At 35.0% G+C, this 13,445-nt stretch overlaps 1 protein-coding gene across 4 annotated transcripts in view; it reads left to right on the top strand.

The window, feature by feature from the left end:
• Nucleotides 1-2,803: 2,803 nt before the first annotated feature.
• LOC110700931 (DNA-directed RNA polymerase III subunit 1-like) overlaps nucleotides 2,804-13,445 on the top strand; it is a 44,044-nt gene continuing 33,402 nt past the window's right edge. For 2 of the 4 annotated variants that reach the window (XM_021878499.1, XM_021878498.1), the window contains exons 1-12: nucleotides 3,144-3,214; nucleotides 3,339-3,468; nucleotides 4,008-4,160; nucleotides 6,743-6,908; nucleotides 8,547-8,689; nucleotides 8,889-9,001; nucleotides 9,158-9,257; nucleotides 11,666-11,881; nucleotides 11,969-12,117; nucleotides 12,205-12,346; nucleotides 12,440-12,580; nucleotides 13,249-13,437. In XM_021878499.1, coding sequence (XP_021734191.1) covers nucleotides 3,144-3,214; nucleotides 3,339-3,468; nucleotides 4,008-4,160; nucleotides 6,743-6,908; nucleotides 8,547-8,689; nucleotides 8,889-9,001; nucleotides 9,158-9,257; nucleotides 11,666-11,881; nucleotides 11,969-12,117; nucleotides 12,205-12,346; nucleotides 12,440-12,580; nucleotides 13,249-13,437 — 1,713 coding nt within the window. Of the gene's footprint in view, nucleotides 2,932-3,142; nucleotides 3,215-3,338; nucleotides 3,469-3,821; nucleotides 3,871-4,007; nucleotides 4,161-6,742; nucleotides 6,909-8,546; nucleotides 8,690-8,888; nucleotides 9,002-9,157; nucleotides 9,258-11,665; nucleotides 11,882-11,968; nucleotides 12,118-12,204; nucleotides 12,347-12,439; nucleotides 12,581-13,248; nucleotides 13,438-13,445 lie in introns of those variants that run through there. The other 2 variants (XM_021878497.1, XM_021878500.1) reach the window with 2 other exon arrangements.

The following is a 13,445-nucleotide window of genomic DNA, read 5'->3' as shown; positions in this document are numbered from 1 at the left end:
ATCAATTGGAATGTCCTTTCCATTTGAAAACACTCTACTGTTTCTCCACCTCCAGAGCCACCAGATTGTGATGCCAAAGTAAGTCTGCCAACCATTTTCTTCATCTCTTTCATCTACTTCTAGATTCGAAGCCAACCAATTTTTCAATTGTCCATGATAGAACGAAGGAAAATTACTGCGTCCTCCAATTCTTCTCCAAACAGATTTGGCAGCAGGGCAATCTCTAATTATGTGCATTGTAGATTCATTGGCTTCTCCATAGACAAAACACGAGGGATTATTAGTCAGCTTGCGCTTGAACCGGTTCAAGTTGCCCATCAACCTATCATGACAGGTAATCCACATGAAAGCTCTGATTCTTTGATGAACAGGCGCTTTCCAAATTAAATCCCAAACATCTTCATCAAGACTCGAATTTTCTTTTCGAATGATGTGGATGGCTGATTTAATTGAGAATTTACCCTTGGAGGAATTACTCCAGTAAAGAAGATCTTCAACCTCAGGATTCTCATTGACTTCATGAGCTTGTATAAGCTTGAGAGTATCTTTGTCCAGGAGGTGGCTGAACTGCTCCCATTTCCAACCCGAGCCAGGTTCCCACATTTCATCTACAGTAGCACCCAGAATTTCTTCAGGAATTGGTTGTATAGCTAGTTCGAATAGAGGGGTAGAAGACACCCATCGATGGTCCCAAAAGAGAGTTTTTGTACCATTCCCAATTGCAACTCGAATGCCTTCACAAAGAAGTTTGGCATTCTCTGAAATACCCTTCCAGACGTTTGACATATTTTGTCTTGGTTCGAACATGTCTGAGTCACAGCGGCCTTTACAGTACTTGTCCCGCAAAACACGAGACCATAGAGCATTAGGATTGGTGAGAAGACGCCAACCTAATTTTGCTAAAAAAGCGGCATTGGCTTGACTTGCGGATCTGATTCCAATTCCTCCTTGCGCTCTTGGTTTTAGTAGATTATCCCACGCAATGAGGTGAATTTTCTTGCTATCTTCACTGCCCCCCATATAAATCTCCTGGTTTTTCTATCAATATCATCACACACAGTCTTCGGTATCTTGGCAGATTGCATAGAATAATTTGCAAGAGATGAAAGGGTGGCTTTGGCTAAGGTAATACGACCAACCATCGAAAGGTATTTTGTTTTCCAGCCTGAGAGACGCCGATCAATTTTTTCGCATAAATGGCTAAAGGTTTCCCTTGTTACTCTACTCGAAATCACTGGCATTCCCAAGTATAGACCAAGGTCATTAGTAGCTTCCATGCCCAAGGCAGCAGCTATATCATGTTGTGCGTCTTCTGCCATATTTCTCGAAAAATACACTCGAGATTTAGCAAGGCTGACTTTCTGCCCCGAAGATTTACAAAATCGATTAAGACAATCCTCAATTACCATTGCTTGCTCGACACTAGCTTCTGCAAATAGAATAATGTCATCCGCAAAGAAAAGATTGGAAAGCAGAGGTCCATTCCTACTTGCACGGATTGGTTTCCAACGGTTAGCTATAATCGCTTCTTCGATTGTTTGATACAACCGCTCCATGCACATCACAAAGAGATACGGTGACAGGGGATCACCTTGTCTAACTCCTCAAGTCGGTTTGAATTCATCTGAGGGTTCACCATTCCAAAGGACCTTCATCGAAGCCGAGAGGTTACACATTCCATTATCACCTCTTCAATCAAGTATGGCAGATTCATTTGGAGTAATGTGTCACAAATAAAACTCCAACTAAGTCTATCATACACCTTTTCAAAATCTATTTTCAGTGCCATGAGACCTTTTCCTCCTTTTTTATTTTTCATAGTGTGCACAACCTCTTGTACAATGACAATGTTGTCAATGATTTGCCGCCCCGGAACAAAACTTCCTTGAGTGTTTGAGATAAGTTGCGGTAGAAGAGGCTTGATTCTGTTGACTAGGACCTTCGTGATCATTTTGTAGGCTACATTGCATAACCCGATTGGTCTGAACTGATTTGGCGCTTCAGGATTATCGACCTTAGGCAGCAGCAGAATATGAGTCTCGTTGAGATGGTCAGGTAGGCCGCGGCCTTCTAGTGGTGCTTTCAATGAGCCCATATATTTTACCACTTCATCAATTTCGATAGTGGTATAAGGTCTTGAGATTGTAGCCCAAGTTGAAGCAAGAAGTTGAGGGAAGACATCATTGGGGATTTCGAAAGGCTCATCCTCCCCTTCTTCAGTGAATAATTTAGAAAAGTAATTCACAAATTTTCCTTTAACCAAAGTCGAGTCATGTACCCAATTTCCTTGGTCATCTTTCAAAGCAACAATTTTGTTTTTCCAACGCCTTGTAACTGTGCTAAGGTGGAAGAAGGTTGTGTTACGATCACCATTCTTTAACCAATCGACCCTTGCCTTTTGGTACCAATACAATTCTTCTTCTTCAAGTACTTCATCAAGTTCCCTTCGAAGTGATGCCTCTAATTTGATAAGTCCACGATGAGGATTATATTAAAGTACTATATTAACTCATTAATGTTGATATTGTTTAACAACAGCTAGCACCCAACGGCCAATTTACCAAACACTACAACTCTAGTCAAACAACCAACTCAAAAGCCAATCTAAACAGCCAGTCAAACCAGCCAACTAAAACAGCCGACAGCCAAATGCCAACCGCCAATTGCCAAACAGGGCCCATGTCTCGTAGTTAGACGATCATACAAAAGACCCGGCCCATTTATTTATCTGACGGATCTAACCCATATTACAACTATGGCGGGTCATGGCTCTTAAAAAGCCTCCATTCCTACCTCTCTCAGTTACGTAGTTTTTTTGTTTTTTTGAACGGCAGTTACGAAGTATTTCATTGAAGCGCACTCCGGTCTCCATTGAAGCGCAGTTGACGTTCTCTGTTGAATCTAGTATCCCCCATTGAAACAGCTTCTAAGGTAAGTTGTTTTTTTGTTGTTGTTATCATCGTATCTTGTCGAATTTTGGGGTTTTGCTGTTGCATTTCTTGGAATTTTGGGGTTGAATTTGCCGGGGTTTGGGGTTTTGAAGTTCGAACGGCAGAGTCAGTGAGAATTTTTATTTTCCACTGGGTGTACAACATCAAGAATACAACTTCTGTAATTCTCAACAAAATCTCCGTATTTTCAGGATGCTGAGGCCTTATGACAATATACAATTCACTAAGCAGCCATATTTCGAGGACAATGAGCCTCGCCGAATGTCAGTGATCTTTTGTTTTTTATATTATTTATTAGATTTTTGTATTGATTTTCCAATTTTGATGATTTTTCATTCAGGTTATATATTATTGGCTTGTGATTTTGTTTTTCATTGATATTTGCAGTGATAGCATAAAGTTTTCTATGTTTTCGGCATCGGAGATTGGTAAAATATCGGAAGTTGAAGTTTTTAAAGGTCTTTATTATGATGCCCAGAAAAGGCCTATTGCCAATGGACTATTGGACCCCAAAATGGTGGAATTTCTTTCCTATTTGTTTGCTCTCAACTTTGGCTGATTTTCACCAATTTATTAGAAATGCAATTGGAATTTTGGATTCTTAGGTAGTTATAGTGTTGATTTTATTGTGATAACTATTGATTTCACCATGTATTGGAATTTGGAATTTGGACGGTCTTTTAAAATATTGGAAATAATTAGAGCTGTGGAATTGTTTGAAAGCCTGAAAATGCTATAGGTGGCGAAGAAAATAGAAGAGAAATATGTGTTTTTTCCCTAATCTACAACAGTTATGTGGGAGAAATATGTGTTTTTTCCCTAATCTACAACAGTTATGTGGTTTATGACATAATGCATGTGTAGTGCATATAATGATTTCTGATTCATTAAGAATTGCTCTTTGTGGCTTGGTATTGAGGTAGAATAGACTGAATAGAATAATACTCTGTAATATGTGTTGTAACTTTTTCTCTTTTGCATACAATTCTGTAGCGTTTGATACGCTTCATGTATAGCTTTCCAAAGGATGTTCAATAATACACTCTTTGATTACAGGGTCCTCCAAACAAAAGTAGTGGTCTATGTGCGACATGCCATGCAAAATTTGAAGATTGTCCGGGCCATTATGGATGTCTAACTCTAGCACTACCTGTTTTTAATATTGGCTATATTGGTGCCATTCTAGATGTTTTGAAGTGTATTTGCAAGGTATGTTCTGTATTTACCCTCTTGATCTTTACTCCCCAAACTCCCAAAGTATCCATATTTAGATTTTATGATGCATGCTTGGGAATCTAGGCACTTTGGCTGTGTGACTCCCATGCGTGTTGCCAACTTGCTGGGTTTTGTCTCTGATGCAACCAAGGTACATGTGAAATTTGACTTTTTGATGCTTTAGATCAATTGGAACAACCATTCTATTAAGGGTAAGATTGCATGTAATTGGTTTCCAAATCCTAAAGGGAGTCTTTAGAAGTATTGGGGTACAAAAACTTTTGATAATAATGGAATCTTAAACACGAACAATACAACTGATTATATAAACTAAAGGTGCAAATTAAAAGATAATGACAAATGATATTTTATGTGGAAAAACCCCTCACAAAATAGTAAGGGAAAAAACCACGAACCGTCACTAATCGATTAACAATTATTAGCAACCCTCATAACATCCCTTGAATTTCAACCTACACCTCCCTAGAACTCTAATCTTGAAACCTAAGAGCGTTTGTAATTTCATCTTGTTGTTGTGAGTGCGAAAGATGAAGACCCATAACCCTTTAAGATAGAGTAAAGTCATACTTTAGTCTACAAGTCTTTATAAACTTATCCTAGATTTGCAATAAAATATTTTTCTAAACTAAATATAATTATATGTTATATAATAATACTAGTCCTAAACTAATGAGACTAAAAATTTCAAGTAACAAGCAAGCAAGATATGATTTCATTTGCAATAAATGCATCTCCAATCCTACTTTGGTTGGTCGCAGACTAGGCTGCCCCCTTCTATAAGCCTCTTCTTCCTCATCTACTTCATTTCTTTACTACCTGAACTCGCAACCCACCTTGTGTCTTCGAGTTGTTACTAATGTCGGACTTTTAGGCTTGTTAACTAATACAAAATTTTAATTCAATTGGGTGTACAATATATAGATATTGTATAAATGTGAAACTTCCTTAAAATAAACAACAATTTCCTCGAAATAATATGAAAGTGACCTATTTTTTAAAGACAAAGTTACTCTCTTTACAAGAAATTGACCCTTTAAAAATCACTTTTAATGCATATTACCCTTTCAAAAATTTATCTATATAATTACTTTGTAATTTATAATTTTTTTTAATGGGTTATATACTTATACATCACCCCAAACCAGGTTAAAAAATAACCTCAAATTAGTTAAAAGTTATGCTATATGCCGAATGTAACCAATAGTTTTGTCTAGGTAATATGGTTCTAAATAGTTAAGGATTGTTGATGTGAAGTCTTTGAGTTTCTATAATAATTTGCAAAATAAATTGATTTATTAATAGTTTAAATTGAATTAAACTTTGATCATATTAAATGTATTGGATATGGATGTTATGTGTTCACGTCTGATTGCACAATGAAAAGTTATTTTGTGCCATGGCTAACTATAATACGGAGAGAAAAGAAGTGATAACAAGAAATAGAAGTAGTAGATATGCAATGCTCTCTTGTTGGTTTGAACTTAAGAGATATAATATAATGAGAAGCTAGAAGTAGCATAGGGTGAGTTATTGGTGTGTGGATGTGAGTTGTTGACATATGCTGTGAAAAATTAGAGTTAAATGTTATTGTGTCTGAATTTCCTTATAATGTCATTACTAAGATTTCTTCCCCTCAATGTTTTTGCCTTTATGATTCAAATTTTGGTTCATGTAGCCGACCCCACTCATGGGATTAAGGCTTTGATTGATTGATTCCTTAATATATTTTTTGGCTATAATTAGAATCATAGTATCTACTTGGGAAGTTACGGTCTTGAGGACATATAGGACTTCTTAACCTCAAATGTTGAGACCTGTGTTCAAAGCATAAACTTAGTGGGTAACAATTTCGAAAACCATGACTACTTTATTAAGGTGCTTAGGTGGGTGACTAAGAGGATTGAAGGGTGTGGAGGAGGTCCTTGATGCCAATAAATTTTGTACAGTGGAAAACTGCCTTACTTTTTTTGGCTTTTTTTGGGTTAAATGAGATATTTTATGAGTTAAAAAAAATAAAGATACTTTTATCAGTTTAGAAGCTTTTTCTTGCAGATCAGAGCCTTTACACTGCCTATAGAAGCAACATCATTAATCTAGGTGTAAACTGTGTCAAACCTCCTTGAAAAAGGCCAACCATGGTGTCCAGACTTGTTTTAATTGTACTGTGTTAATTTTTATGATTGCCAATGAAAAACTGTGACCATTTACATCTCTAATTTTTTACAAATAAATGCTATAAAAAGTCAGTATTTGAAAATATTCCCTAAAGTCATTATAAGCTTATACTACATGGATAAAGTTTGCATGATCTATTTTCCTGATCTTACCTCCTCCATACATCAATGTCATTGTTTCTCCGAGATGGTTTGACAATTTATGATGCATAGCCAATTTGGCTTTGGCTCTTGGCTTCATTCTTGTTCATGTGTGCTTGGTTGTTCAACAGATGCATGCATTAAGATCATGTTTTGGTATGTTCATTGCTTGTATTTCTAAATGCTAGCCTGACTTGTGGCTATTGTGTCATCTAAACTTGATATACCTTTACTCTCCAGTCTTGCTCACATATCCTGCTACCTGAACAAGAACGTAAAGATTGCTTAAAGAAGATGAGAAATACCAAGCTTGATTCACTGCAGAAAACTGATCTGAGGAAAAAGATAATAAAGAAGCTGTCCACCAAAGTGGAAGTGCAGTGTTTAAGATGCGGATCCTTGAACGGTAATGTATAACTTCCCTTTCCTATCGATTGTTGACGCAGTTGCTTTTGTTTGTGTCCTATTGTGTATCTGGTATCTCTTGTTCATCTTTTATGTTAATTTTAATATATTTTTGTACAATAGTGGCCTCTTGGATTTATCAATAATCCAGGAATTGTTTAGGATATGTTTTTGCTGCTACTTGTGATAAATTCTTCTTATTATACATTTGGGGTCTGACTTTTCTGGAATAAAATTTCAAATTATTTGTAAATTCTAAGATTACATAAAGCAAGTATTGTGAATCAAATGCTTCTTTGTAAGTGGCTATGTTGAAAATGGCAAGTGTTTCCATGTGTTAGCCATTTGAATTTTTGTATCTTGAGTTGTTTTAGAACATTGAAGAAGAGAAGGTTTGTCACTTGGGCACCTTGATAAATTCTCGAAGCCAAATGTTTTGCATTCATTTAGAATTATTTGAAACAACATTGAGATAATTTGGAATTAATTGAATTGGGCAATGTACTATGTGACATGTTATGTTTCTCTTACATGGAGTACATAGGTATTTAGCTTTCTTTTAATGGCTTGGTGTTTGCTGAATATGTAATTAAGATAAAGGCCCTAAAATACTTGGTTTATATATTGCTGTTCTTAAGGGAGTTACAATATCTGAAAATTTTGTAGAAATTTGTTTTCTAAATGAAATTTAAGAAGGAATGCTAGATTTTCTCTAGTTATAATTGGTGAGAGTTTCAACTTGGTTGTCAGGTCGAATGAGAGGGTATGTTGATGTGTTTTAATTGAAGCCCCCCATCCTCACCTTGGCTGGATATTGTGGAGCAGGAAAACAAAGGACAAGTATGATAGGGGTAGTTAGGATCCTTCTGGCAGCTTTTGTATCTATAAAAAAAGGGAAGGGGCTAGTGGATAGGCAGGCTCGTTTTTGTGTAAATCAGTGATCTTCTGAGATTTGTGACCTAAAGTCACTACCCCTAGATATTGGTGGCCTCAAGGCACCACTGTAAGAAGCCGTTGACTAAATGAAAGCCTCCCCCTCCTTCCTCAATGCTTACTCTGTTATTAAGGATTGAATCTTGCTGCTTATTTCTTTTATGTTATTTTTACATTACTACTAATTTGTTACACCCTGTGTGATTAGCTATACATTATTGATCATCATCAAATGTTTGATTTGCTTGGTGGTCTTGTACCCAATCCCTTAAATTGGGGTCTGGGGTTTGATTCTTTTCCCAACGTTGAAGGCGTTATCTCACACCTTTTCTCCTACTGATGGGCCACCTTACATTTATTAAAGTTGTTGTTGTTGTTATTATTATTTTTATTGTTATTATTGTTATTCTTGTTTTCTCATTAGCTTTGTCGTTTTACATGAAGCGGAAATTTCACTGTAACTTGGTGTGAACATTATTGGTGTTAATTTTAGCTTCTGCCGACAAGCTAGTGGCCTACAACTGATTTTGGGTTAAAATTAATGCCTCACTTAAAACTGTGAAGACGAGTGTTTTAGTGAAGCATACATATTTTGTAAATAAAGCTGTTTCATTGTAATCTTTGTATCCTTCTCGTTTTTTGGTCTTGTGCTATTTACTCTCTCTTAAATATTTGCTGAAACTTAGCAATTACTGATGTATTTCAGGAAAGGTCAAGAAGGGCAAAACTGCATTACAAATAGTTCATAGTCGTCCAAAACAGGATAAAAACCAAGAAGATAATGGATACTCCTCTCCTCTCATAAATCCACATGATGCTTTATTATTGTTTAATCAAATGCTGGATCAGGTGAAATATTTTAATGCTATTTTTATGTTGTCTTTAACTTTTCTTTCTCTCTTGCTTTGTGTGAATATGTGCTCGCATGCGTGTGTGCAAGTGTAGGCTGTATATACAATGTAGCTGAATTAAATAAATAGAGATGGTTGATGGATGGAAGTATTAAATCCTTAAATAGCTCAAGTATATGTCTTTTATCATCTTGCAGGATTGCGAGTTGCTCTATTTAAATAATAGACCGGAGAATCTTATAATCACCAACATATCTGTTCCTCCATTGGCCCTTCGTCCGTCTGTTTTTGTTGATGGAGGAATTCAAAGGTCAAGCCTCTATTATTATCTACTAGTGTCTTTTTCTTAATTGACTTCCAATTATGCTCTCTACCAAAAGAATTTCCCTAAGACAAATACTTGCATTACATCAGCATTTCAAGTCACGTTCGGATGTTATATCCTCTTCCTTCTTAAAACTTGCAGCAACGAAAATGATATTACTGAAAGGTTAAAGAGAATTATTCAAGCAAATGCTTGCCTTCATCAGGGTCTGCAAGAACCTAGCAGCTCATCTAAAATTCTGGTAAGATACTGATGATTGACTCCTTCGTTTTATATATACTAACTCCGTTTTTATTTAGTTGCTGCGCGTCCATTTATTCTTACGTTTTACTTTAATTTTCTTTAGTGATTCACCTTTAAGGAAAAGCAGTCATGTGGGATCTTGTTATATTTGTCTTAATGTACCCTTTCAAACTATTAAATTTTTATAAATTTGATGTTATTTGTTGATAATTAGAGATATTAATTTTTGAGTTGTGCATTGGCAAACGTGAAAAGTAAAAATGTTGCAACTAATTAAAAATGGAGGATGTATTAGTGTATGATTTTTTTTTTTTTTTGGCAAACATGTCACCATGTCCAGGATTTAAATTTTGAATATGAGAAAAATTCTAAATGGAAAATTACATGAGAATTCTATGTTACATGAGCTTGTAAGGATTAGTTACATGAAGGATGGAGATGGAAACTTAGTTGCTAAATCCTAGCTTTTCTTCATATTGTCCAATAATATGTATTGCATGTTTATGTTCTTAGAACAAAAATATGTTGGTAAACAAAAGTTAAGTGGTTTTATTAGAAATTATGTATATTTGAAGAGTGAATAATTTTTGTGAAGTTGTAATTCTTTCCTTTGATGTAGAAGATTGTGAAACTAGGACAAAAATAATAGTACATCCATGGATATTCCACTTTTGCATTGTGAGTATTGTGCAAGTGTGGAATATGCCGTTTGCAATCATGACTGTTAAATGTTTAATTGGTTTGTTTGCTACACATTATATTATTGTTGTCTGATTGATTTTGTAAGCTTTTTAATTAGGAAGAAGTAAGGGTATCATGGTTCACTGGGTTTTGTATTTAGGATGAAGTATGGATATTATGGTGGTATTATTAAGCTTTTCTTTAATGTTGTTAGATATGATTAACATGCTATAAAATTCCATTTGCATTCTTTCGGAGGTTTTCCTTATCTTTATATCTAGACTTTCTCCAATAATCATCTTAATTTTTAAAGGTGTGGGGCGCTTAAGCCTAAAGGACCCTAGAGCCTAGTTGATAGGCATATGCCTTTAAATACGAGGCACACTTGTATAGGCTAATGTGAGGCTCATCTATTTTTACCATCTTTATAACTTTAATTATCTTCTCATAGGATCTCATCTTTTATTTATTTATTTATTTATATGTTTGTTTGTGTACTTATTAGCATGAGATCTTCAATTTCTATGGTTGCAGCTCTAGATGTTTATAGGGTTTGCATTTGCATTAATTGAGGTTAGTTACATTAATTAGGGTTATCTAATGAACAAATCTAGCCATTGTACAAAAAATGTGCAAATATTTGACTTAATATTTTTCACAAAACCAGTTAATCAAATGAGAAACACATATATTGTAATCAAGAAAAAAGAAATTGGATAGGTAGAAGGGGCAGGTAGCATGTTAGGCGGAAAATAATTGTATGACTTGCAATGATTTTAAAAGTTTCTTAAATTTAGAAGGATGAGAAAATGTAAAATACTCGCATCATATTTGAGTTACAAAAGGTTGCAAATTAAAAAATATGCACATTGTATTTGAGTTACAATTATGCATATTAAATCCATATATATACATAAATACATAATTGCCTTCACCATGCGTAGAATGCTGATGGCCTCCTTTTTCATTACAATTCTCTTCATCCTTTTGTTATTATTTAACTCTTGAATATGATATCTTCTCTCTTTCCTACGTCAATGATTAATGTCCATGCATGGTCTCATTATTCCAATAACCTACAGAAGCAATATATTTGTATGCAGTACTATACTACTATACCCCTACAACTCTAATATAAGTGTCTTTTAAGGGCATGCATTTTTGTTAAGGTGACGTTAGTTATGCATTGGCAATTTCGTATTCAAAACTCACTTGAATATGGCATTTATATTTAATCTGATGACCGAATAAAGCATTGATATATAATTTAAAGAATGATAATATGGAATGGAGGGAGTACAAAATAATGACACAAAATCCTTGTGATATAACCTATCAGTCTAGGTTCTATCTACTCTATTTGAATTTTAGTATGAGTTACCATCATCTCTGTTCCAAATTAGCCCAGGCAACATTGATGTGCTATATGAGTTACACAAATCCGCTTAAAAAATTGTTGAAACTAGATATGTCTAACATGCAAACAAGAAATCTGATTTTGATACTGTTACTCAAGTTCCACATTTCTGATTTTGGTTCTATGATATGTCGTAATATGCTTTCTTTGGTTGGAAGATTATTTGAAGTAGGTATGATCCTGTCATGAAGAACTATATTTTTGCTTTTAATTATAATAACCATGCAAGCATGTATGAAAGTTTGATAGTAACTATGAGGTTTCAAAAAAAAAGTTTGATAGTAACTATGACATTTATCATTTATCAGGATGACTGGGATTACCTTCAAGTTGAAGTGGCTCAATACATAAACAGCGATGTACGTGTTGCTTTACAATCCCAACAACCTACGAAGCCATTGAGTGGGTTTGTTCAACGTCTAAAGGGAAAACAGGGACGCTTTCGTGGAAATCTGTCTGGGAAGCGTGTTGAATTTACTGGAAGGACTGTCATTTCACCTGATCCTAATTTGAAAATCACGGAGGTTTAAGAATTTTATTTTCAGCAATTTCTTTTTTTTCAATTAATTTTTTTTTGTTTGGGTTTAAAGACAAAACTTTTTCTCTTGCAGGTTGCCGTTCCACTGCTAATGGCATCGATTTTGACTTACCCTGAATGTGTAAACCATCACAATATCGAAAAGTTGAGGCAGTGTGTACGCAATGGGCCAAAGAAGTATCCGGGTGCAAAGTTTGTCGTAGAGCCCAATGGGGATACAAAGTGAGAAATTATTATTGACATGTGATAATATATCTGAATACACTTTTTTTTTACTAGACTGTCTTATGAAACATATTTCTTTTGCAGGGACTTATCATTTTCTGCTAGAAAACGGATTGCTGATGAGTTGAAGTTTGGCTACATTGTCCATCGTCACCTAGAAGATGGTGATGTTGTTCTTTTTAACAGGCAACCGAGTCTGCATCGGATGTCTATCATGTGCCACAGGGTGATGGGAAATTTTCAAAAATGATGTTATGCTTTTATAATTTTCATTTACATCATTGAGGCTAATTGTTGACTTCTATATGTTTGCTTGTAGGCTAGAATAATGCCATGGAGAACTTTGAGATTCAATGAATCTGTTTGCAATCCGTACAATGCTGATTTTGATGGTGATGAGATGAATATGCATGTCCCACAAACACAGGAGGCCCGAGCAGAGGCTTTATTGTTGATGGGGGTAAACTTAAATTTTAGTCATCAAGAATACTAGATTTTATTGATCCCAATAATTGCGCATACTCACAATTCTCGCATTTGTTGTGAATTGTGATTTTGCCTTTATCATGTAGCTAGTTATTGTGATGTGTAAATAGTTTTATAATTTGTTTATTTGTTACTTGTTTGGCAGTAGTTCTTTGTGCCAAATGTTTGTGTAAGAAATAATTCTGTGGTTTTGTGCCTAAGATGACATGTAAACTTAGCAGGAACATGTGAATGATGTTCAGTAATATACTAATATCTATGTTAGGTGTTCGTTAGTGGTAATGAGTTAAGTCTTGGAATTTTGTAGAATCTACCTCTTGTTTCTTATAGGTCTAGGACATCATCTTGCTCACATAGTTTATCATGTCACTTAACATCAATAAGACTTTTTTTTTTAACCCAATTGTGGTATTCCTGAATGAAATATGACTTGCGTCAACATGTACTGGATGATTTGTATTTTGCGTAATTATGTATAAGGTGATTTGTATCTTGCATTACTATGTACAAGGTGATTTGTATCCCAATTTATTTCCTTTTCGGTGGTGTAGGTTTTAATGGTGCTATAGCATGATCTTTCATTTGTCTAATGGTGCACTAGTAGTTGATTAATAGTCACTATATATTTTGTCCTCATTGCAGGTTCAAAACAATCTATGTACACCGAAAAATGGAACTATTTTGGTTGCTTCTACTCAGGATTTTTTGACTTCGTCTTATTTAATTACTAGAAAGGACACATTTTATGACCGTGCAACATTTTCTCTTATGTGTTCTTATATGGGAGATGGAATGGAAATCATCGATTTGCCAACACCAGCCTTGATTAAGGTTAGTTG

Source organism: Chenopodium quinoa, unplaced genomic scaffold (assembly GCF_001683475.1).
Source record: "Chenopodium quinoa cultivar QQ74 unplaced genomic scaffold, ASM168347v1, whole genome shotgun sequence".
Taxonomy (NCBI): Eukaryota; Viridiplantae; Streptophyta; class Magnoliopsida; order Caryophyllales; family Amaranthaceae; genus Chenopodium; species Chenopodium quinoa.
This window is presented reverse-complemented; position numbering and strand designations above follow the sequence as displayed.